Below are 23,403 nucleotides of genomic sequence, written 5' to 3'. Positions count from 1 at the left end.
AAGGGTCGTTCGACCCCCAAAGGGGTCGCGACCCACAGGTTGAGAACCGCTGCTAAGGGATCCCAGGAGACTGGCAAGCAGGGAGTCATGGGCAGCATCAGCTCGTCCAGAGTTAACCTTCCGAACCTCTCTCCAAGGCCCCCCTTTCTCTGACTTCCCAGCGAGCCTAGCAGCCCACCTGGGCTCTCCTGAGGCTTCTCCTAAGCACAAGCCCTTCCTTGTCTCACTGTCCTGAGTGTGCATTTGCTGTGGTCAGTAAACTCTTGCTCGCTTTGCTGCACTTTGTCTCTTAATTGAAACCTTTCCTTCAAGAAGGCAAGAGCCGAGGTGTCATATTCTCGCTGGTAGCAGAAGTAGACCATTTGGATAGATAATACCCTTTTAATAACTTGGCTTCAAATGAAGCTATTGTAAAAATGAGAGTTTTCTTTAATTTTCTGACCATTTCTAAGGTCTTACAAGCAGTCGACTTTCAGAATTCTTCATTTATGAAACTAATCACACAATTACCTACAGGCATGTGTTAAATATGACACTGGTTTCAGCCAAATAATGGGCCAATTGCAAACAATGAAGGAAGAGAGGCAGCTCCATTTATAACCGCTGTTTCAGCAGAGCTCTTTTGTAATCAGAGTGATCTGAGGGTGACTCATTAATTAATTGATGTTCTTTTTTATTATGTGCTATTGAGTTAATGAGTAATTTGTGTGAGATAATTCTCTGAACACATTGATTACCTGAGATATTTTCTGGGCCTTTCAGAGCAATGACAAGCTGAATAGGAGGAAGATCGTATTTGCTTTTGTGTGCTCATTATCAGTAGGTTTGAGATGAGTACAAATCAGTACAAAGACACCTTAAAGTCATCTGAGGTTCCAAGTACCATAAGTCTGCTCAGCAGGAGGTTGAGTGCTCTGGGCTAGACCTGTCACATAGTAGGTTCTCAATAAATGCTCCTTGAATTCATAGGTCTATTAAAACTTGTCTTTCTATTACCTTAAATTGCATTAAAATCACATTTAAGAAATATCTATAACTAGAGGCATGGTGTATGAATTCATGCACCAGTGGGGTCCCTTGGCCTGGCCCATTGGGCTGAAACTGGCTCTCTGATATTCCCCAAGAGGGCACAGGCCAGGATGAGGGAGCCCACTGGTGCATAATTGGGGCCAGGGAGGGACACGGGAGGTTGGCCAGCTGAGGAGGGACCATGGGAGGGATCCAGGGCATGTCCAGCCCATTTTGTTCAGTCCTGATCAGTTGGACCGATTGGCTGGACCCCAGCAGCAAGCTAACCTACCAGTTGGAGTGTCTGCCCCCTGGTGGTCAGTGCACATCATAGAGACTGTTCGACCAGTCAACTGTCTACCCCCTGCACTGGTGGTCAGTGCACGTCATAGCGAGTGGTTGAGCAGCCTTAGCATCTCATTAGCATATTATGCTTTGATTGGTTGAACAGCCAACCTGACGACGGACTTAGCATATTAGGCTTTTATTACATAGGATGGTGTTTTTAAGAAAAAGTAATCATCAAAAGGCTTTTGCTAAAACTGTATTCTGTGCTAATGGCCTATTACAGTAAACATGCAGATTGTTTCTGCAACTTACTGAAGTGAACACTAAGCATGTTGAAACTGTATCATTTGTATGAAACTGTTTAAGTGACTATTCTGAGGGTGGTTTGCCTAAAAGGATAGTTAAAAGGAAGCCACTTGTATATTGTAGGTTTGACTGCAGATATAACCTTCAGCACCCAGTTTCAGGGAAGGCACACCATCTCATCCCTGAAAATGTAGGATTGAGTTGAGTTTTTTGCTTTAATTCATCATACAGAAAAGAGAGGTTTCGAAATTTAGTCTGCCAACACAGTTGCTTTCAGAAAGATCACTTAAAATTTGTATGTATGTGCAAAATTATACCCAGTAATTGCTACCTTCATTTTGACAGCTTTATTTTCCCCACAAAAGTAAATAGCAGTAAACTACCTAGCTCAGAGATCTTAAGTATAATATTTGGAGAAAGCATTTGAGCTACTATGTTTATGCTTATGATTTACCTTTTAAAAGCCAACGTCCTTACATACTTTTTTTCTTTTTTCATGCACTTAATGCATGCTTTCTAGATGTCTTCTAGATGTTGCCAACTAAGAGCAATCAAATAGTGTCATACCCCTTTTATTAACAACATAAATCCAAATATTAAAAAAAATGAATGAAAGAATCCAGCAGATATTTATTAAGCAAGATGAAAGTGAAATTACAAACACAGGTCAGCTTTTAAACTCAGCCAGCATTCTGGTGAACTGGAGGTTCCTGGTCCTTCATCAGAGGCAGCCTATGCGTGGTGCACATTAGGAAGGGAGCTCTCCCTGCCTGAGAAATCAAAGCTCCATTGGAGGTGTCCTACTGGAGGCATTGGAAAACAAGCTAAGTGACACCAGGGCTACACAACACACAGAGGAAAGTTGACAACAATTCAGGGACTTGGAATAGTCAAGACAATTAGCTTAATACTTTAGGTCAAAAATGCTACTCTTTATGGGCAATTAGTTACAAAAGGGTCTATTTCTGTCTTGTTTCACAAATTCATAGGGATTAATGGTAATCTAAGGAGATTAAGGCCTTAATCTTTAATCCAGGTGAGTAATTTCCTTTGCAGGAAAAGCATAAGAATTAATTCCCAAAGGATTATGCAAAATAAAAGGCAGTAAAAAACGTGGTTTGGTCTTTGGGTCCCAAGGATAGTTGAACAGTTTGTTCCCAGTTTACAGATATTTTGACATATTGATCTTAACATATGCAAAACCAGTTAAATATTTAAAAGATTATTTGAAAAAGATACCGACAATTAAAACTGTACAGCCACATGAATGTCAAGCAACTCTTAAAGGGGGCTATTGGGGCAGCAGTGTTATGAAAACCATTTCTCACTATTTCCCCTGCATCCTTTTGGTTGTTCCGTTTTTGTTTTGATGTTTTTAGTTTTGGCTATGCAAGTCTTTTCATGAAGCAAATGTAAGGCTCAAAGGCTAAAATAATAGTTATATTATGGGCCTCAAATAGCTATTTTTAAAATTTTTTTTCTAGGTGTATCTCGAATTTGGGAGACATGTGACTTGAACACTCTTAACCATGAAGCATTTGTAAAAATACATATCATTCACTTTTCACAGAATCATTTCCTTAAAAACGAGAGGCAATATCCAGATTTACATGCATGTCTATAATAAAGCTTTGTTCTTAAAACAACTCAAATCCACAGCAGCATTATTTGCAGCTTAATATTTTGGCCCCAAACCAAGAACTCAGGTATCACACTTAATTTTCATCTGCAATACATATATTGGCAGGACAAAATATGTATTTAAATAACACTGGGAAATATTGTTTCCTATACAAGTGATCAAGAATAAAATAAAGAAAAAATAAAAACCACAGCACTAAATTTGCTCTAGTAAAAGTAGGGTTCATTGTGCCTGCAAGGGGTTAAATTGGTAACATGTAGTTTTATTATTAGGGAACAGAAGCAAAGAAGCAAAATGTGAGCAATCCGAAAGAGGGTGTTATAGACTCATTTTAATTTCTTAAATTATAATCTAAATAATCAGTCTCCATAATTTCTGTTTCTAGAACATTTTCTTCTTATCAGCTATCGTGTATGTAAGGAAATAATATTTCACCTTTAAAAAATGGGATGACAGATTTCAGCTTAAGTGTGATGTATACTGAGTGGGTAATTACAGAAAGCAAGAGAGTAAGACACATCAAACTTTAAAGTGTTCACTTTTAAACATTAAAATAAGTGGCATGTAATACAGAAAAATATATAATCACCAGTTCTCAGCTTTTTATCAATCCCTTTGTTTCTCTTCTTCTAGAAGATTCTATGAGCACGATGTTGCCCGATCAAAAGTAACCTCACTACTCAAATATCATCACAGCGTCAATGTGCATTATCATGATTTCAGTAGATTCACACTCAAATCCTTTTAGTGCCAGAAATTTATCAGGCCACAAGTTATTAAACACTCACGCTTTTATGGAGCGATCTGGGCAAAATTTGTACAAGAAATTTAATCATTTTTAAGTTATCTTATAGTTGTGTTAATGCTTTTTTAAAGTAACCCTTTGGAAAAAATTTACATGATACCCAAAGGCACTAGTTCACATAGGGGTTAATGGCTGGAAAAAACAAACAGCAAAACCATAATATAGGTAAATAACGCACACACACACACACACACACACACACACACACACAGAGGATATTAAAAGGGTAACTGTTAAGCTTTAAAGTTATTCTAAAAGTGGCACTTTTCACGTTGGTATAAAATGAAAGTGCTTTACGATGAAATTTTTATGCATTTTTTAAAGCTGATCTTAGCCCCCTGAAAATAGGGGGTTATAAAGAGAACACTGATAGACTAAATCATGGTGGCAATCATAGTGAATGTTGCTTAAAATGCTTTGTGTGTGTCTTTATTTTTTAGTTTTTTTAATGTTGCTAGACTTGCTTTATCTATATGTGTATCATTCGTGAGATTTGCTCTTCAATTTTTTACTAGAAAGTTACAGCTCATTTAAAATAGCTGATAGATACAGAAAGCATAAATATACAGTAAGTTTAAACACTGATTGTACTAAATGCAACAATACAAAGAAGCAAACAGAACACAAATGGTAACACAATAAAACTGTATTACATTTGTGCTTCAAATATTACAATACATTATATACAATAGTCCAAAATAAACATCTCATGCCAAGTGACACAAAAAGGAATAGCAAGCAAAAAAACCAGCAATATGTACATTATGATTTTTCTTTAATAATAAACATTCAACTCTGAACTGGGGCAATATCACTACATACAGATGCAGTCCCCTTTTTATTTCATATATCCATCCTGCTTTCCTATATCTACGCTATTCAGTAGGTTGCCGTGTCAATTCTTATATACATGTGGAGCAAAAAAGATAAAAGAATGTAGTGCTTTGTGTTCTTAATAGGGTGATGTTGATAGATCAGCGAACCTGGGGTGCATAACCTTCTTTCATTAAACCTTCCTCGTAGTCCGTCTGGCAAAGGATCATGTTATTCTTGAGGAAAAATTTGTCTCCCACACAAAATCTGAAAATATTTAAAAAAAAATAAAATGTGTTAAGACCATTTCACTCAGATCTATAGATCTGAAGATTTCTTTTCCTAATAATAATTTCACATGGTAATTCCCTGAAGTAGAAAGCTTGGCTTCGAAAATTCCCTTTATTGTCAACAACTAAAGCATTGTACACGAACTTTGAAATCCAGCTTTATATATAAAAATCATAGGAACATTGAGGAAAATATATAGGACAGCAAAGGTGATTTTTATTTTACCACATTAGAAAGAAAATGGAGCTGATCTATAACATGGAACTGATCATTTAAACAAGAAGGATTGATAATATTTCACTGTTAGTGATTATGGAAGATTTCATGATTGGCCACTTATCCACTTTACAAAAAAATAAGTAAAGGCATTAAAATGAATCAAACAATTAGAAAATAGCCCATTTTAAAGCTTTCCATTTAAAACTTCCTTTTACTCTTTGTTATAAAAATGTGATTAAATTCTAGTAATTCAGAAGTGGTCATTCTGAAGTGAAAGTTGTTTTAGCACCAGACTCTGATGTTGGGCCATATTCCTTTGTTTGTAGCAAGTTTATCAACTATAAAATAGTAAATGTAATTTCTTGGAGCATTTTCAATTAAACCAAAGGGCATAACCTAAACAAAGTTCTTAATATTGATGTGATACATAAACTAGTGCCCAGGAGCTAATTATTATTTTATTCAATAAAACAAAATAAGTGCTCTTTTTGTGTGATTTCCCCATGGTGACACTTTGGATACAATTAAGGTCAGAAATAAATGCTTGTGCAGTTTCTGGTACATTTAACAATAAAGTAACTCTGGGGAGATCTGTATATATTTTTAATTGTAACAATTTAACCTTCAAACAGCAGTGTCTGGTAGAGTTGACCCAGTAAAACTACTGGTAATTATACAAGTTGGCCTCACTGACCTTTGATAGTGGTCTCTCTTTATCAGATAGTCTATTTCAAATGATGTTCAAGCAGAAATCTTAGTGGATAGATTAAACTGTGTACTGAAAGGCACCCTTTAATGTCTTGTGAAGTTGAGAGTTTAAATGAGGAGCAGTTGGACTGATTTACATTTGCAAAGATTGGAATGCTAGACAAACAGTGAACCTATTTATTTTCCAACTGGGTAGCTTTGGAAATTTATCCTTATTCTAGCTTAAGTAGATAGAGGGGAAAATGGTGTAATAAAAAGAGTAGATTGAAAAGAATTAGCTTTCCTCTTAAAGAAGATTGGTCTGCTTATTTGTGGAATTTACTTTTTTCCCCAGGATTACTGCCTGCTGATGATGTTGATTGAAAATACAGAGCATGTGCTGATCTTGAAATCCTGGAGGTGTGTATGGTCAAGACTTGGATGCAATGAACATTCAAGTTTGGATTTTAAGCACATCTTCTTTTTACTGCATACTGTAAACTTTAAATATGGTGTTTAAAAGTGGTGTTGGGCCGAAACCGGTTTGGCTCAGTGGATAGAGCGTCGGCCTGCGGACTGAAAGGTACCAGGTTCGATTCCGGTCAAGGGCATGTGCCTGGGTTGCGGGCACATCCCCAGTGGGAGATGTGCAGGAGGCAGCTGATCGGTGTTTCTCTCTCATCGATGTTTCTAACTCTCTCATCTCTTTCCCTTCCTCTCTGTAAAAAAATCAATAAAAAATATATTTAAAAAAATAAAAAATAAAAGTGGTGTTGGAATAGACCAGTTTTTGCAGATTATCTTGAGTACGAAGACATGTTGAAGAAAAGGACAGGCCTAACAGCCAATTTAAATATTTAGCTTTTGCCTGGCCATAGTGGCTCAGTGGTTGAGCATCAACCTATGACCCAGGAGGTCACGGTTCAGTTTCTGGCTAGGACATATGCCTGGGTTTCAGGCTTGATCCCCAGTGTGGAACGTACGGGACACAGCCAATCATTGAGTCTCTCTCATCATTGATGTCTCTATCTCTCTCTCTCCCTCTCTCCGCCTCTCCGAAATTGATAAAAATGTATTTTAAAAATACTTGACTTTAGTGAGATTATATAAAATAGCATGAATAAGATATGTGATTACTGTTCAAAATTTTTAAATTTATGTTAATATTGAAATTTATTTGAACTAAGAAGCCTATAATGAAATATCAAAAGTAAATAAAGTCAGTAAAACACTCATACTCCAGCTGATATTACTGAGGTGTTTTTTTTTCCTAAAAAACAACTAAATTGGAAATACTTTTTCAACTCTATATTGTCTGAAACTTTGCTTTACTTTTTCAATATAATTTTTAACAATCACCTTAATTCTATTCACTATTAAATAAAAACGTGTGTTTTTTTTTTGTTATGTCCTCTTATGTCATTTTTTACCTTCAGAGGCCTGGAAATTTAAATAATTTTTAATTTTAGGTTCAAAAACTCAGGTTAATCAGAGTGAGAAAAAATGTATAAAGTACATTTCATGCTTTTCCTGAGTTAGTTATCTGAGGGTCAGGCAAACCAGCTGCATCACTGGGTTGTAGGGTGTCATAGTAAGAAATATATGAAAGGCAGAGAAGCACATCGCAAGGAATAGGGTTCCAATCTCAACTCCCCACTTAAGATACTAAGGTGAAACTTCAGCTTTTCTTATCTCTAATTTAGTCACTTTTCCAAGTTTATGATAAAGAGTAGAAATGAAATATGGCTGAAATGGCTGAAATGTTGGTCATTATAATAGCCACTTTTCATAAAGTATTTATATTTACCAGGTGCTAACACGAAGCATGTATACATGTGATTACATTATTCCTTTCATCCAACCTAGATTACAGATATTATCATTGACTTTTTAAAGATGAAAAACCATAGGCTTCTTCCCAGAATTTAAATACCTGCCCACGGTTTCATAGGTAGGATGCATGTGGTACATGAAGGAAAGGAACCAGGTTTCTTCAGATTCAAGACCCATGCTCTTACCTGGAGGCAGTAAAGCATGAGGCTACAAAGTTATCTAGATGTGTTTTTTGGTGTTATAATTATTCATTTTCATAATTTCTTTTAAAAAAAGGCCTGCCTACCATTCGATGAGATGGTAGTATACATGGAATTCATCTGAAATATTCCTACCTGAATATTTAGTTACTAATGTATTGTCAACTGGATAAAGTACATTTTATGTGCATTTCAATTTATACTTAAAGGTCAGAATGAAACAGAGCATGGGTGAGGAATGTCACAATTATACATCTAACTCAAACAAAACAGCCTGGAAAGCTTGGTTAAAGGCAAATTATGGTTGGGATGCAATTAAAATTGGTACCCTCCTTTAAAATGTTTCAAATATAAGCATGAAGAAATGAAAGAAACAGCAATGCAGACATTAGACACTTAACAAAATGACCTAGAACTGTGATTTTGTATGGCAGGCTAATTTCCAATGCTATATAACCGGCTCCTTAAGAGACTTAGCACTTAAAGAAAAAAATATTTTAAAAGCAGCAATGGCCAGAGAACACTGTTAGTGTATTAATAGGTAGGGCTAGAATTCCTGAAAGCAAACTGAAAGTAATCATCATTACTTGTGATATAGTCGGTTCAATTAATTTTCCCTTCATTTAGAAAAATATGTCAAGATGCCTAAAGAGATTTTTTAAACCATCTAATCGTGATGTTTCGGAATTGATAACAGGTTTAATTCCCAGATATTTTGAAGTGATTCTAGTTGAAATCATGTGGCCTTACACAGTTGAAAAAGTACAGGAAATAAGTGTGATTAATAAATCATCTGTATAAAATACGGGCTTAGAGTAGTTTTGAGCAGGTTATCAAAAGCCTCTGCTAAGAAGCCTCCATGTGTAACATACTTTCTAAGAAATGAAAATGTTAACTTAGTCACCTTATTTCCCTGAGATTAGTAATGGTCGATTATAATTCATTTCCATTTCACAACACTTTAAAAAGAGGTGGGTTCAATACCTATACCCAATGTCTTTACTTACCCATGGAGCACCCTCAGTTATTAGATACTTACCTTGTTTGCAGTGAGAGGTGCAGGTATATACTCACTGTCCCATCACTTCAGAATTGTGCACAAATTTACTGCCTTTTCCCAGTGACAGCCCAGTTGTCATTACACGCTTCATTCGTAACAATCTTTTCTACACCAAGCTACACTACATGCACCCTGAGTTCTGCTAGAAATTTTCCAAAGTCCACCTTACTATAACACAACTGTATCTAATCACCTTTATATCCACATAGCCAGAAAATAAAATACCCTTCTTGAAACAGCCCTCATACGGGCTCTGAGTCCACAGACTAAAACCAGACTGCCAAAGTTCAAACCTTGAGTCTACTATTTTCTAATTGTGTAACCTTGAATTAGTTACTTAAGTTGCTTGTACTTCAGTTTCCTCGTCTGTAAAATGAGATCAATAATGATACCTACTTAGGGGTTATTTTGAGTTTTAAATGAGTTAGTACATGTAAAACAGACTCCATAGATGGAGGGCAGGTTGACAGCAGTTGGAAGGGGTGGGGCTGGGTAGGGGTGTGTGGAGGGATTGAGAAAAAAAAAAAAGAGAGAGAGAGAGAAAACTCATAGACACTGGACAACAGTGTGGTGATTGCTAGGGGGATGGGGAGAGGGAAGAGGTGGAGGCAGGTATAGGAGGGATAAATGTAGTGGAAGGTGACTTGACTTGGGGTGGTGAACACACAATATAGTACACAGATGATTATGTTGTGGAATTGAGCACCTAAAACCTGTATAATTTTGTTAACAAGTGTCACCCCAATAAATTCTATAAAAGAATATAATAAAGCATCTTATTATAATGCTTGATACATTGAATCAGTCCCATTCAAAAATTATCTATTAATAGCAAAGGCAATAATAAAATGTTTGAATAATGCACTATAATGATAAAAAAAACAGGCTCAGCCCGTGTAATCACAGGGATAGGCATTTGAATCTTAGTTGCACTAATTTTAAACATGTAAATACACAGAATACATTCACACCTCTGGTAAGTTACTTAACACCTCTGAAAATAAGTTCCCACATCTATAAAGTAGAAAAAAAAAGTGCTTTCATTATTCTTTGCCAATGATCATCTTTTCATCTTTGCTTAGAATGTTGCCTAGCCAGGGACAGTTCTTCCTTTTTACCATGGAACTTAAATGCTAAACATTCTTCAGTTCCCACTCCTTCCATCAATGTTCCCTGATTGGGAAGCATTTTACTTTCCCAGAGCATTTATTTATTAGTGTATCATTCATTTACTTTGGCATTTCAAATTTTCTTGTAAGTGTGTAATAGGTTCCCCAACCTGGACAGTAGTGCTGAGGTAAAGTGACCATGAGTTTTATTTCTTTTGATCCCTGTGAAATACCACCATAAATTGTACTATCGCTTGGGCTGGGTGGTCAATAAATATTGGATAGGATGGATTGATTCCAGGATCAAATAGTATTCAATCACAAAGGTATTTTAGATGCAGTGATTTAAGTTTGTACTCATTTCAATTTTCAATCACTTTCTACTTTCACAATTTCATCTCCTGCTCCTCGCTCCATTCCTCACTACCATCCCTACCACATTCCTGGTCTCATCTCTGAGCACACTGAGCTACTTTTCATTTCCCAAACATATTTAAGGGGTGGGCAAACTTTCTGACTCGAGGGCCACAATGGGTTCTTAAACTGGACCGGAGGGCCGGAACAAAAGCATGGATGGAGTGTTTGTGTGAACTAATATAAATTCAAAGTAAACATCATTACATAAAAGGGTACGGTCTTTTTTTTTTTTTTTTTTAGTTTTACTCATTTCAAACGGGCCGGATCCGGCCCGCGGGCTGTAGTTTGCCCACGGCTGTTTAGATGCTCTCACAGCGCCATGCTGCCTTTCATGCTGCTCCATGTGTTTGGAAATCCATTTCCTCACTACTTCCTGGCTTCCTCACCCCCCCACCCCCGACCAGGCACACTTCCTAGATCCCAACTAGTCTGAGGGAGGTCTTTCTGAAACCCGGCACATCAGCTTGTGATGTTTCCCTAAGACGCCCAGCGTGGACCTCTCTTCCATTGGGATGGATCTGTGTCCCACCAATTACACTCTCCCGTGAGTGAGTCTCTGATGGCCCCTCTCGACCCCAGCTCTGAATACCTTTGAGAGAGAAACTAAATTGTACTTCCCTCTGTTCTTACAGGGCCAAGCACAAAGCTTTTATCCTTTAATAAAAGAAAATGAAATGTTACACAAGTCTACATATTTGAGTCCATTCCATTACAAACAAGCAGGTCATTTCCTTTTCTTATAAAACCATCATTTAGTTTTACAGTATTTTCTAAAGGGGAGGGAGGATTATTCACCTTTAAGAGATTAACTATTACACAGAATTTTCCAGTTCTGAACAAGACTCAAGTTATTATACAAGATACCCAAAATAACCTTCCTCTGATTTCCTTTCAAAATAGAGAAGCTGTTAGATTTTTAATTCAGAACTCTATGTTTTTAGCCAGAGCCTTCTAAAAAGGGCAGAGAAGGTATATACTATACCAGGGAAACCAATTCTGAAAGGCTATTATTGCTAATAGTTTTTAAACATTCAGAAATATTATGCTATTAACATTTTGATTTAAAAGTTAAGATGGAATGACTGCTAAATAAAATTCATAAACATGTCTGATACGATGTCAGTTGTCAATAAGTTTTGCTTAAGGGAAAGTGCCTATAAATTAACTTTATGCCTTAGGTTTCACTTGAAAAGGTACAATACTATGACAAAGATTCGGCTACTGAAAGTATAGGCCCACGTGGCATATGGCTTTATTAAAGAGGATTTCCTAAGGAAATGTCAAAGTAAAAGCAGAATCTCCTGTGTTGAAAGCCTTCTGTATTGAGAGTAACAAAATTTGTCTGCTCTGCTTGGCGGATGAAGATGAGCTGACTTCCTGCATTAAAGAAGTTTATCTTGTTGGGGCTGAAGTGACAAGACAGTAACGAAGTGCTAATTGTGCAGAACCAGAACTATGCAGTACCACTGTGGCATGTAATAAATGAAGCGGACACAGAAATATATTAGGTGCTTTAATAATGATATTAGAATAGTATTTTGCAGCAATAAGAATGTGAACAGTTTTAGAGTCAAAATTTAGGAGTGTTTGTCCTACTTGACTGAGTTTTACTGAGGAGACAGGCTTAATTGTGAGTGCAACTGTGTATTTCCATGGTGAAATAAAATAAAATACGATTTGTAAATAGCATTAACAACCTACAATTACTTTGCATCATAATAGAATTTAGCCTGGGTTTAGCGCTTGAATGATGTTTTAATTTTCTGTGTAGAACATGAATAAAACAGGTGAGCCTGCCCTAATAGAAAAATGGACAAAGGGCATAAACAGGCAGTTCCCTAAAAGAAGAAATAGCAAAGCAGCAGTAGGAAGCAAATGAATGCTAATTAAAATTATAATGAGATGCCATCTTTCTATAATCTGATGATTAATTATATGAAGCTATATCCATAAAACTGAACACAAGAAAATTTAAAATACCTTAAAAGAAACTTTAAAATTTTTAAAAATATGATTTTAATTGGTTTTTAGAGAGAGGAACAGAAAATGGCCCTACTGGCGATGGAGCCCACAACCCTGGCATGTGTCCTGACCAGGAATCAAACCTGTGACCTTTTGGTGCATGGGATTTCACTCAGCTAAGTGAGCCACACCAGCCAGGGCTTAAAAAAAATTTTAAAGACAGGTATAAAGGCACACCATAATACATAAAAAGGCCAAATATTAAATATTAGGATTATTTGCTGTTGCTTTTCTTTAATCTGCTCAAATGTGCCTATAATATAAAGTATATGCTATATATCACTTGTCATATATGTACAAAAATTATACAGCTGGCTACACACCAAAATATTAAAATATTTTCCCTTAAAATAGTGAGAGAATAGTGAGCTATGAGATGATGTTATTCTTTATCCCTTTGTATTCTCTAAGTTTTCTACTATGAATATATAACCATTTATAAGTAGAAAAGCAGTAAATGTTATTATTGCATGGCAATAACTGTATTATTAGTGGGTTGTATTAGTGGATCAATGTAACAAGTAAACAGAAGTATTTTAAATTTACTACTAATACATGTATGTGTATATGTACACACGCATGTACACATGCATATAAATGTGTCTACCTTTTTACTGTCTGTATTGATGTGTGGATATTTGTGTTTCTTTATTCATATCCTTACATACAATAAACAACATGTGCATTTGACAATTTATCTTTGGTTAAATGTCACTGTAGACTGAATTAAACTATGTTGATTCCAGGCATTTGTTGGGAAGACTCAAGATGTTGTGAGATGACTTCTTCAATTATTTCCTGGGCCAATTATATACGGCAAGGTATGTATACTAAGTCACATTCTGAATATCTATTTAGCAAGAGATATTATTGACCTATACATCTTTTTAAAATGTATTTTATTGATTTCACAGAGGAAGGGAGAGGGAGGGAGAGAAACATCAATGAGGAGAGAGAATTATTGGTTGGCTGCCTCCTGTATGCCCCACACTAGCGATGGAGCCCCTAACACAGGCCTGTGCCCTGAGCAGGAATAGAATCGTGACCTCCTAGTTCATAGGTCGACACTCAACCACTAAGCCATGCCAGCCGGGCTTGAGCTATATATCTTGTGTAAAAACCAAGTTAGTGAAATATTATTTGGTAAAAATAAGTTAGAAATATCAAGGTAAAAGAACTAGTTTTTGAGAACCTATTGTTTTCTTTCCTAATGTCTAATTTATAATTCCAATTTCTAAGAACCTATTCCCAGTATTTATATAAATTATTTGATTTGATTTTCAAAATCCGTAAGAGAAGCATTACTGTCTTTATTTTAAGGGTGTGAAAACAAAATCAGAGAGGTTAAGTAGCATTCCCAAGGTCACAAGCTGATTCATGGTGGGGCTGGAATTTGAATCCAGTTCTCTCTGTAACATCATATTCTTTCTACTGCTCTATAGGGCCTCATAAGAAGGTGCTGCATCGAACAGTAAAACAGCAAATGGCAATAACTGAAAACTGGCCACAACTAATATTTTCTGATTATATACTATGTCCAGGTGTTTTCACACTTGCACGGGATTTATTTCCATTAAAACCATCAAGTGTACTAATTTTTGAAATACATTGTTAATGATGTGTGCATTTTAATATTCTAATATCCTCTGCATTTGTCACATAAAATAGGTACCAGTAGTATATAGTTCCCAGTGGAAATAAAAGTTATAACTTTCAATAAAGAAAAACGGGATGAAGTCATAAGCCTTTCAGATGAAAGAATTCTCTGCAATTGACTAATCCAGCTCCCTGTGTTATTAATGAGAAAAACTGAGGTCCTGAGAGCTAATATTGGTTTATGGTCAGACATATTATTAGGGGCAAAGTCCAGACCAGAATTTAGGTTTTTAGATATACTGTGCAACACTCTATTCTTCAATGCTGCCTCTCCAATGCTGATTATTGTTTAATTATTAGCTATCTCTGGCCTTGTTCACAAAGAGACTTGAAGCAACTTAAAAAGTACATATAAAACAAGGTTAAAATTCAAGATAAGAAATTAAGCCTGGCCGGTGTGCCTCAGTGGGTGGTTGAGTGTCGACCTATGAACCAGAAGGTCACAGTTCAATTCCTGATTAGGGAATATGCCTAGATTGCAGGCTAGATCCCCAGTGTGGGGTCTGCAGGAGACAGCCGATCAATGATTCTCTCTCATCATTGATGTTTCTCTCTCTCTCTCTTCTTTCCTCTCTGAAATCAATAAAAATATTAAAAAACAGAAATCAAGAGGGAAGGCAACTATAAATATGAACAACAAGAAAATACTACCTGCCACAAATCCCTATTTGCCTCAATGCAAATGTGTTTGCTCACAGTAGTATGAAAAAGTAAAGATAGTTTAAACGTGCTTTTTATTTTTTATTGATTTCAGAGAGGAAGGTAGAGAGAAAGATAGAAACCTCAATGACAGGAGAGAACCATTGATCGGCTGCCTCCTGCACGTCCCCCACTGGGGATTGAGCCCGCAATCCAGGTATGTAACCTTGACCGGAATCGAACCTGGGACCCTTCAGTCCACAGGCCAACGCTCTATTCCCAGAGCCAAACCGGCTAGGGTTTAAAGAAAAACAACAAGGAAGAGAATGAATAATAAGTAGACTAAAAGTTTACAGAATTAATTTCATTTTCTATCACGTCCTGTTATGTGATGGGTTTCTTTCACGTAGAAATGCAGTTTTGAGACCTTGCTCCTCAGTGGTTCGTTTCTGGCACTGAATGAACATTTGCAGAAAATAAAAATGCTGAGAGTAATTGCTTTAAGTAAAGTGTACTGATATACTTCCCATCTGTTAAATAAATAGCCAGAAAAGAGAGCTTTACCGTTTTTTAGGAGACAAAAATGGAATCTGAGTACCTCTGATTACAAAGCTGACATGCAAAGCAGTCCAGGTGGTACACATTGTCCTTGGCACGCATCACCATCTCAAAGGCAGGGATGAGCTTACTGCAGGCAGCGCAGTTTCCCGTCACTCCGAAGAGCCTAGAACAATAAACATTTTTTTTTTCCAAACTCTTACAGGAAAATCGGAGATGGTGACTAGAGAAGATGCTAATACACTGTGTAAAGCTGTTGATACACAATGCCATACGATGTACTCAAGTGAGTTTTATCCTAGGTATATACATAAATATTCTTTGGTGATACATACTCGGTTGACCTTTCCTGATGAAAATCACATCTTGTTTGAGAAGCAAAGGAAAAGACAAATACATCGGGAAGCTTACACACACAGAAGTCAACAGGGGCGAATTCATTGCAAAAGTCTACTTGTTAGAATGTGGAGTAAATATAAAAGCAATGTAACTTTCATCTTCATGCCACACATTAAACATCTTACTTGGGGAAAAAAAAACAAAACCCATTTGAATGACTCCCTATTTTTGTCACCCAGTTACTAAATGGTTTGCCGTTATTATTAAAGGGCCATTTATGAACAAGCCATTTAAGTAGTCAAAAATCATTACAGGCGCATGCACCTTATGGCCCTATACTATAGTTATAGCTATGATTATGTTATTCAGGTAGCACATTAAAGTAAATGAGGCTATAAACTACACAGAGCTAGATCAGAAGTGGAAACATAATATACTGTAAGAACCACTGGAATTGTCTGGGGGGGAAAAGGTATTTTTAAAAAAAATCCTATTTGCTGTAGATTCCAGTAAATAGTTATTGTAATGACCTAAAATATAGTACAACATAAAATGTCTCCGTAGTTTCATAATGGGAGAAAATAAAATATTTTATCCATTTTTACTGGCAATATTTAAACGAAGTCTCTTTACCATTGTTAATGGTGGTAAAGAGTTATTACGAGTCCTATTCTGTGCATAGTAGTTAATGCACTTTTTAACTAGGAAGCAAAGTAGATGAAAAACACCACATCTGCCAGTTTCCTTTTTTTTCTCCAGCATCAGGCTGACAGGAGAAAAATATAATGGCTCTCATGGGAAAGACCAAATTAAAAGCAGTTCTAAACTAATGAATTCAAAGGTGCTAGGGAGAAAACTCACTTTAGTTATAAAAATGTTCTTTAAAGAATCTTAGCCTTTCCTTTTATTGAATTTAAGGATTACGCACAAATGTGCTGAAGTTTCTCTTATTACTTTCTATATACTCCGAAGATATGCTCCTTTGCTTAAAGGCATGCATGCTCATTTTCAAGTGTATAACTATTTCCTCTTAGCAGGCTAATGATGATTGTTGGAAAGAGTTATGAGAACGGCTTCGAAGTGTCTGGCCAAACTCGTAATCAACGTTTAAGCTTATGTTTTTGTTAGACTTGTCTCTTGAAGAACTTAAGCGCCTTGAGGGTAGAAACTATAAATGCATTTCATCATCTGTACGCTCGATAAAAAGTAAGCAAGGTTCATATTCAAGAAGACGGAATTAAAGATGGTCACATGCTCCTTTTCCCGGGGAAAAAAAAAAATCTTTAAAGCGTTTCAATATGCTTATTTTAAGGACTATAACTCTAATAACCTTTGTGCTCTCAATCCCTATTTTGGGAAATAATTTTTTTTAAAGAATGTCACTGAAAATGTAATATCTTGCATCTCCTACTGGCAATCATTAAAAATGAAACCATCGCAAACTAAAGCTTTCATCCTATTCTTTTGTCAGCAGATTTCTTCGTTCATCCCAACATTTCACATTCACTTTTCGTGTACTTCCTGTGATCTATTCAGGAGGCACATCACTTGCATGAGCATTTGTTTCTTCTTTTTCTTTCTTATTTATTTATTTTTTTTGAGAAATAGGGAAATCTTAACAGTTCTTTATTCCACGAATATAGATGCACTTGTGGATATAAAATGCGATTAGTGTGAGAGAAGGCAGTGTTTAAGGATGACTCCGTTTGCTTATACCTAATAAACATACACACACAATGCCATTTTGAAATTCTGGACATAGTTTCCCCCAATTTCAATTGCTCTTGCTAGCTGAGCATTTATCAGCTACCTGATTAGAATTTGTTTCCACACAAACCATTGATCATCAGCCTATTACTAGGCAAATGACAGTTAATTACCCACTACATTAACCACTGGGACCTGAGACCTGCTTCTGCTGCCATCAGTCAACATGATAAATGTGGCAAGTTCAGTAATGCATGGCCAGCCCTGAGCTGCCTGCTATACTGTGAACAACCCTCAATCTCACTTCCAGGCCCAGGAAAATCTATGGCAATCTGCATAATTACAAGCTCTGGGTTAATAACAGACAAATGATTTGTTGCATCTAAACAAAGTCCTTGGACTGGTCCCGGTCTCCGGTGGCTGCCCGTACGGCGGGCTGCCACGAGTGTACTTTCCACCACAATGTGCATAAAACAGTTCTCCAATGTTACCGCCTTTCAATTTGTTGCCCTCCAATTTATGGATTCTGCATATGTGATTTTTAATCATTAAAGGACTCTTGAAGCAATATTATCTTAATTATTCTCTGCTGTAACCAGGGAATTAGGCTTCAGATAAAATTTTCTTCTTCCACGCACCCTCCCTGCCTCGCTGGAGGCTCCATCAGTTTCCATCTACACCTGGACTCTGAAATCCTAATGATGAATTATTGCCCCTTTTCCTAAGAGGGCGAACCTTACAAGGGAACATTTTACTGAACTGTCAGCTCACAGACTGAGTGCGGAGATGCGGAAATCTGATCTAATTTACTGCAAAACGATGCATTTGTTAGACTTTTTCCTCACTTTGGTCCAAGGATCAAGAGATTACCCTGTAGCCACGTTCATAGTCTCCCTTCTTCTCAGTCGGACAAGATTCTCTGAGAGGGGAAACAAAGTCCCATTTTACAAAATGGGCTTTTTCAAAATATAGAATGTGATCCCTTGGTTTTCTAACATGACATTTGGGCTCAGACAAAAAGAATTTTCACATTAATCAATTAAGCTTAAGACATTCATTCCTAAGAATTTTGCAGATACGTCTAGGAAATACTCAAGAAGAGTCTTTTAATTATCTAAGTCACTTAGACTATTCATAATCCTGGAAATTCTTGTAACCCTTTCCTCCCCACTCCTCACTCCCAGACTCATTTAGTAGGGTGTCAGTACTGATCCACTTTCCTGTTTAAGCTAGAGATCTCTGTAATCTCTCCTTTATAAGGTTTATACAATCTAGTCCTCACATAAAAGAAGGGCCTAAGTACATTCAGTAAGCAGTACAATGAGACAAAGATTTACTTTGAAAAGGAGTCATTTTGAAATGTTGACCTGAATAATCACAGAATACCAGCTCATAAATTTATGGGAAAGAAAAAAATAAGGTCAATAAGGTCATTGATCCATTTTGCTCATTTTAAGATGTCTTACAGATTATTAAAGCATGGCAGGGGTTAATTTGCCCATTTATGGGCTACATGGTTTCCTACCATCAATGCTCATAATAGGCTTTAAGCTATATGACCTTTGTCTTGTTCTGACACACTACCAAAAGTAGACTTACAATATAAAAGGTGACAACTACCATCTACACAATATCAATGCGTAGTACTATTTGCAGGAATCCCAAAGGGGGTACCTGTCTCTTTTCCATTCCATTTTTGCTGCTATTACCTGGTATTGACAATCTAAACACAGACACGAAGATAAAAACCAAACAGACAAGTTTCTTACGGACAAGAACCCAGCCTATCTGTGTGCTGTATAACACTGCCTACACTGCAGTGAACATGAATAGAGAAACATTAAGTAATTTTTGTGTATGGGTGGCATAGCAAAAACTATGACCACACACATTTCTATTTTTAAAGGTTCCCAGAAAATTTTGCATTTTTACTAAATGTTCTACAGCTTTTGCAACATAGTCATAAATCAGGTGAATTCTGCATGGGTTAGTATACATCCATTACTAAATTTCCTGGGGGCGGGGATAGAGAAAAACTCAAGACATATAATCATTTACCATAGCAATAATAAATATGGTTTACTACAGGCATGGGGAGTGGGGACGAGTGTTCATTGTATTAGTGTCTTTTATTTCACAGCACCAGATGTTCCTATAGATTTTTTACCAGGTCGGTGGCTCAAGTCACTAAATCAAATTCCCCCAGCCAATGAAAAGCATAGTATTTGACTCAAATTAATTTATTATTTTGGGGAAAATGCATACATAAATATCACTGCAGTAAGCCTTAATTCTGAACAAAGATCAAATATTCTCTTCTAGTAGTTGAACAAATTCTCAGCAACTTGAAAATACATGAATTTAATAGTAAATATATATTTTTAATATTGAGGGTAAGACGGTTTAATCGTCCTCTGATGTAAAAAAACTCTTTCTGCAGAAAAACTAGAGATGAACAGAGAAAGTAAAGTTTATTTTCTAAAGAAGTGAAATTGTAATCAACCGAAAAGATCTGTAACTTTTGACTGTTGGATGGTGAAGTTTTATTGAATATGTTATGTGGAAAGGAATAGAACATTTTCACAGACTGAGAAGGGCAATTGCTTTCCTGTCTATTACAAGTATACTTCTCATCTCCTTTCCTATTTCACTTTTTAAACTACGGAATGTAGTGATAGAAAATAAAAACACTTTAAACAGTCAATACTTTTGTTTTAAATGTAAAAAGCTCAACTGTTATAAGGCTGAGGAGAGATAAACCTATTGTTCCCTCTCTGTTGGGTCTTAGCATGTGCTCCACCGTCATGGAGATGAAGACATTGTGGGAGTTAAAAGAAGAAAGGAAACACTGAACATAAAAAATAGATAAAAATGTTTAACATTTTAAAATGCTACACAGTGACTTAGCACTTATTTTGAGTATACATTTGTGCACAATGATGATTCTGAATGTTTCTAAATTTAAGCTTAAACCAATTAAAAAAGTTGACCATGTTTTAAAGAAACTAAGTGCATCTGTTTAAAGAAAACTTAGATATTATTTCTTTCATAATTAAGTACTTTTATTCTAAAATTAACTCTAATTTAGTTCATTACATTCAGCCTTTATGTATTTTATATTAACATATAAATCATACTAAACAGAAACATAAGCCATTTGCTAAAAGTAAAGTTTAGCATGCACATGTATAACATATATTTGTATTTCCTCTATATACATGGTTGTGTATTCTCTTTCTCTCTAAGATATAAGGTTATATATATAGGAGAAGATATATATTAGAAGTCTAGACAGCCTGGATGGGTGACTCTGGCCAGGATGACTGAAGCTTCATGTTTGCTGCAGTATTTTAAGTGTCCTCGGAATGTGTCCCTCTTCTTCGTTCAGGCAAAACTCTACTCTTCTTGAATCAGACAGAATAGTCCTCGGCAGCATAAGGCTAGGTGGTCAAATGCAAACTAGAGGGCTAATTCTTAAGTATTTATCTGCCAACCACCAGTGGAACTTCTTGAGTATCAGCTCATGATCCAACCCATTTAAACAACCACCACCTGGTTGGGACAATAACATTACTGTATAGGCAAAAAGTCAACAGCGAACAGGAAGGGAGACAACTTCATTTTGTTTTCTGGAATTCTTGAGATCTATACTTATTATTACTAGTGCATTTGGGAACAATAGAAAAATTAAAAGGAATGCTAAAGGTGAAGAAAGGGTTTTGTCACCTGTCTCTCTGGGTCTTGCATTTCAGGCGAAGAAAAGACTAGGGCAACATTCTAAAAAGACTCCGTTCCCCATTAAAACTATACTTGACTTACAGGACCTATCATTCCAGATGAACTAGGTCAAGTTCCATGAATGCTTGGGTAGGAGTTCCTGCCCTAAACAATCACAGTCTGCTCCAACTTGGGGACTGTGATTCAAAATAGGTTGTTTTAGACTTGAGATAGTCCAGGGAAACAAAACAGCAACGCCCTCCATATGGTGAGTTACAGACCTTACGTTTCACCACAGAGCTGGTTCCTCCTGCACCTGCACTCACCTCATAAGCCAAGCTTACTACCCCTTCACTCACTGCCTGTGGCTGTGCCGACCAATATGGTAACCACTAACCACATGTGGCTACAGATCACTTGGCATGTGGCCAGTCGGTATCAACATATGCTCTAAGTGTGACATATACATCCAGTTTCAAAGCTTAGCACAGAAAAGTAAAATATTTCATGAATAATTTTAAAATATCAATTATATATTGAAATGATAATCTCTTGAATCTATTTGACTAAAGAAAATATGTTTTTAAAATTCCACCTTTAAAAAAAACCCCTTCCTTTTAATGTGGGGGCTGCTGGAAAAATTAAAATTAATATGTGAAGCACATTATATTTCTATTGGGCAGTGCTGGCCTAAAGCCTCAAGTTTCCTTGTAGCCCTAGGTATACAAGGCTTATAACAGTTAAACAAATGGAGATATAGAATTTTCTAATTGACATTCATGCTAGAAATCTCTTTTCCAGTGTTCTATGCCTATAGATAGAAAAAAAAAAGCAAAGGCCAGAGATATTTTACTCTAACTTAAAAGTCTGTATGCTAATGATGTGAATCAACTATAGTGCATCCGTAATCTGAAATGGATGACGATGTCCAACCTATTTTCCAGTTGTAGGCTTACTTATTGTTAACCCTTTCCTAAACTCACCATTTTCTGATCTTTGAAGGCCGTAACAGAATAATAGGATAAAGAAAAATAAGCTGACCTTTAGGCTGTCTGACCCCTGTCCTAGCTCATTCATGAAGAGCAGGAAATACACCAGGTCTACATACAGAAGCTTAGGCCATCACTTAGTATTGGAGCGAGTATGAGGAGCTAACCCTCTTATCCAAATCTGGTTCTTTCCTCACCAGTTCAGTTCTCAGGATAGCCTATCAAAATGGGCAAAGAGGGGCTGCCCTGGACAGAAGTCTCTGGGTTAATGACCTGACAGAGGGAGGTTTACTTAGAAGCATCATCTCTCTCTCCATGCCCGACTCAGATAAAAGTTGCAAACAGTGTTAAAATATTATACTTTCATTTTCAACAAATAACTATCAATTTTTCCTCAGACCCATTTTTCCAAAGCCTTATGAGCAGGTGTTACTGCTATTTATGATCAGCACTGCAACCTAGTGGGAGAAGCAATTTGGGAAAAAGTAAAATTGAATGTTTTTCCTTCAACATTTGATGAGGATAATACTTCTGAACAAATATGGCAATTGTACCAACATTTCATAGAATCATAAAATCTTGGAACTGAACAGAATTTTTTGTAGCTCGAATAAAAGAAATGTGTTGAGCTTGTTACAATATTTAAAAAACCAGACTTTTCAAATTTTTACATACAGTTATGGAAAGGTCTAGAGCAGTGGTCAGCAAACTGCGGCTCGCGAGCCACATGCGGCTCTTTGGCCCGTGGCATGGGCCACGAAGTTTCAATTGCACTGATCGTGTGCACCTGCACGTGGTATTTTGTGGAAGAGCCACACTCAAGGGGCCAGTTTGCTGACCACTGGTCTAGACTAATAAGAGGTAGAAAAAAAGAAAGTAAAACAAAGGAACTAAAATAGAAATAGATTTAGAAAAAATAATATAAGTGAAAATTTCATCTAGTCACTATGGCATCTCTGCTAATTTTAAGATATTAATGAAGGGAAGGACAAATCAGTCACAGTTAGGTGAGCATAAAAATCTACTTTTTAAAATATATTTTTAGCCTTAGCCGGTTTGGCTCATTGGATAGAGCATCGGCCTGCGGACTGAAGGGTC

General features: G+C 36.5%; 1 protein-coding gene across 6 annotated transcripts in view; it reads right to left on the bottom strand.

Annotated features, from left to right (window-relative positions):
• Positions 1–2,208: 2,208 nt before the first annotated feature.
• LMO3 (LIM domain only 3) overlaps positions 2,209–23,403 on the bottom strand; it is a 58,531-nt gene continuing 37,336 nt past the window's right edge. For all 6 annotated transcript variants that reach the window (XM_036301688.1, XM_036301689.1, XM_036301687.1 and 3 more), the window contains 2 exons: positions 15,594–15,719; positions 2,209–5,129 (listed from right to left, as the gene is read on the bottom strand). In XM_036301688.1, the coding sequence (XP_036157581.1) occupies positions 5,024–5,129; positions 15,594–15,719 (232 nt within the window). In that variant the 3' untranslated portion in view covers positions 2,209–5,023. The remainder of the gene's footprint in view (positions 5,130–15,593; positions 15,720–23,403) is intronic.

This window comes from Myotis myotis, unplaced genomic scaffold (assembly GCF_014108235.1).
Source record: "Myotis myotis isolate mMyoMyo1 unplaced genomic scaffold, mMyoMyo1.p scaffold_m19_p_3, whole genome shotgun sequence".
Classification (NCBI taxonomy): Eukaryota; Metazoa; Chordata; class Mammalia; order Chiroptera; family Vespertilionidae; genus Myotis; species Myotis myotis.
Note: the sequence above shows the minus strand (reverse complement) of the source record. Positions and strands in the feature narration are given on the sequence as shown.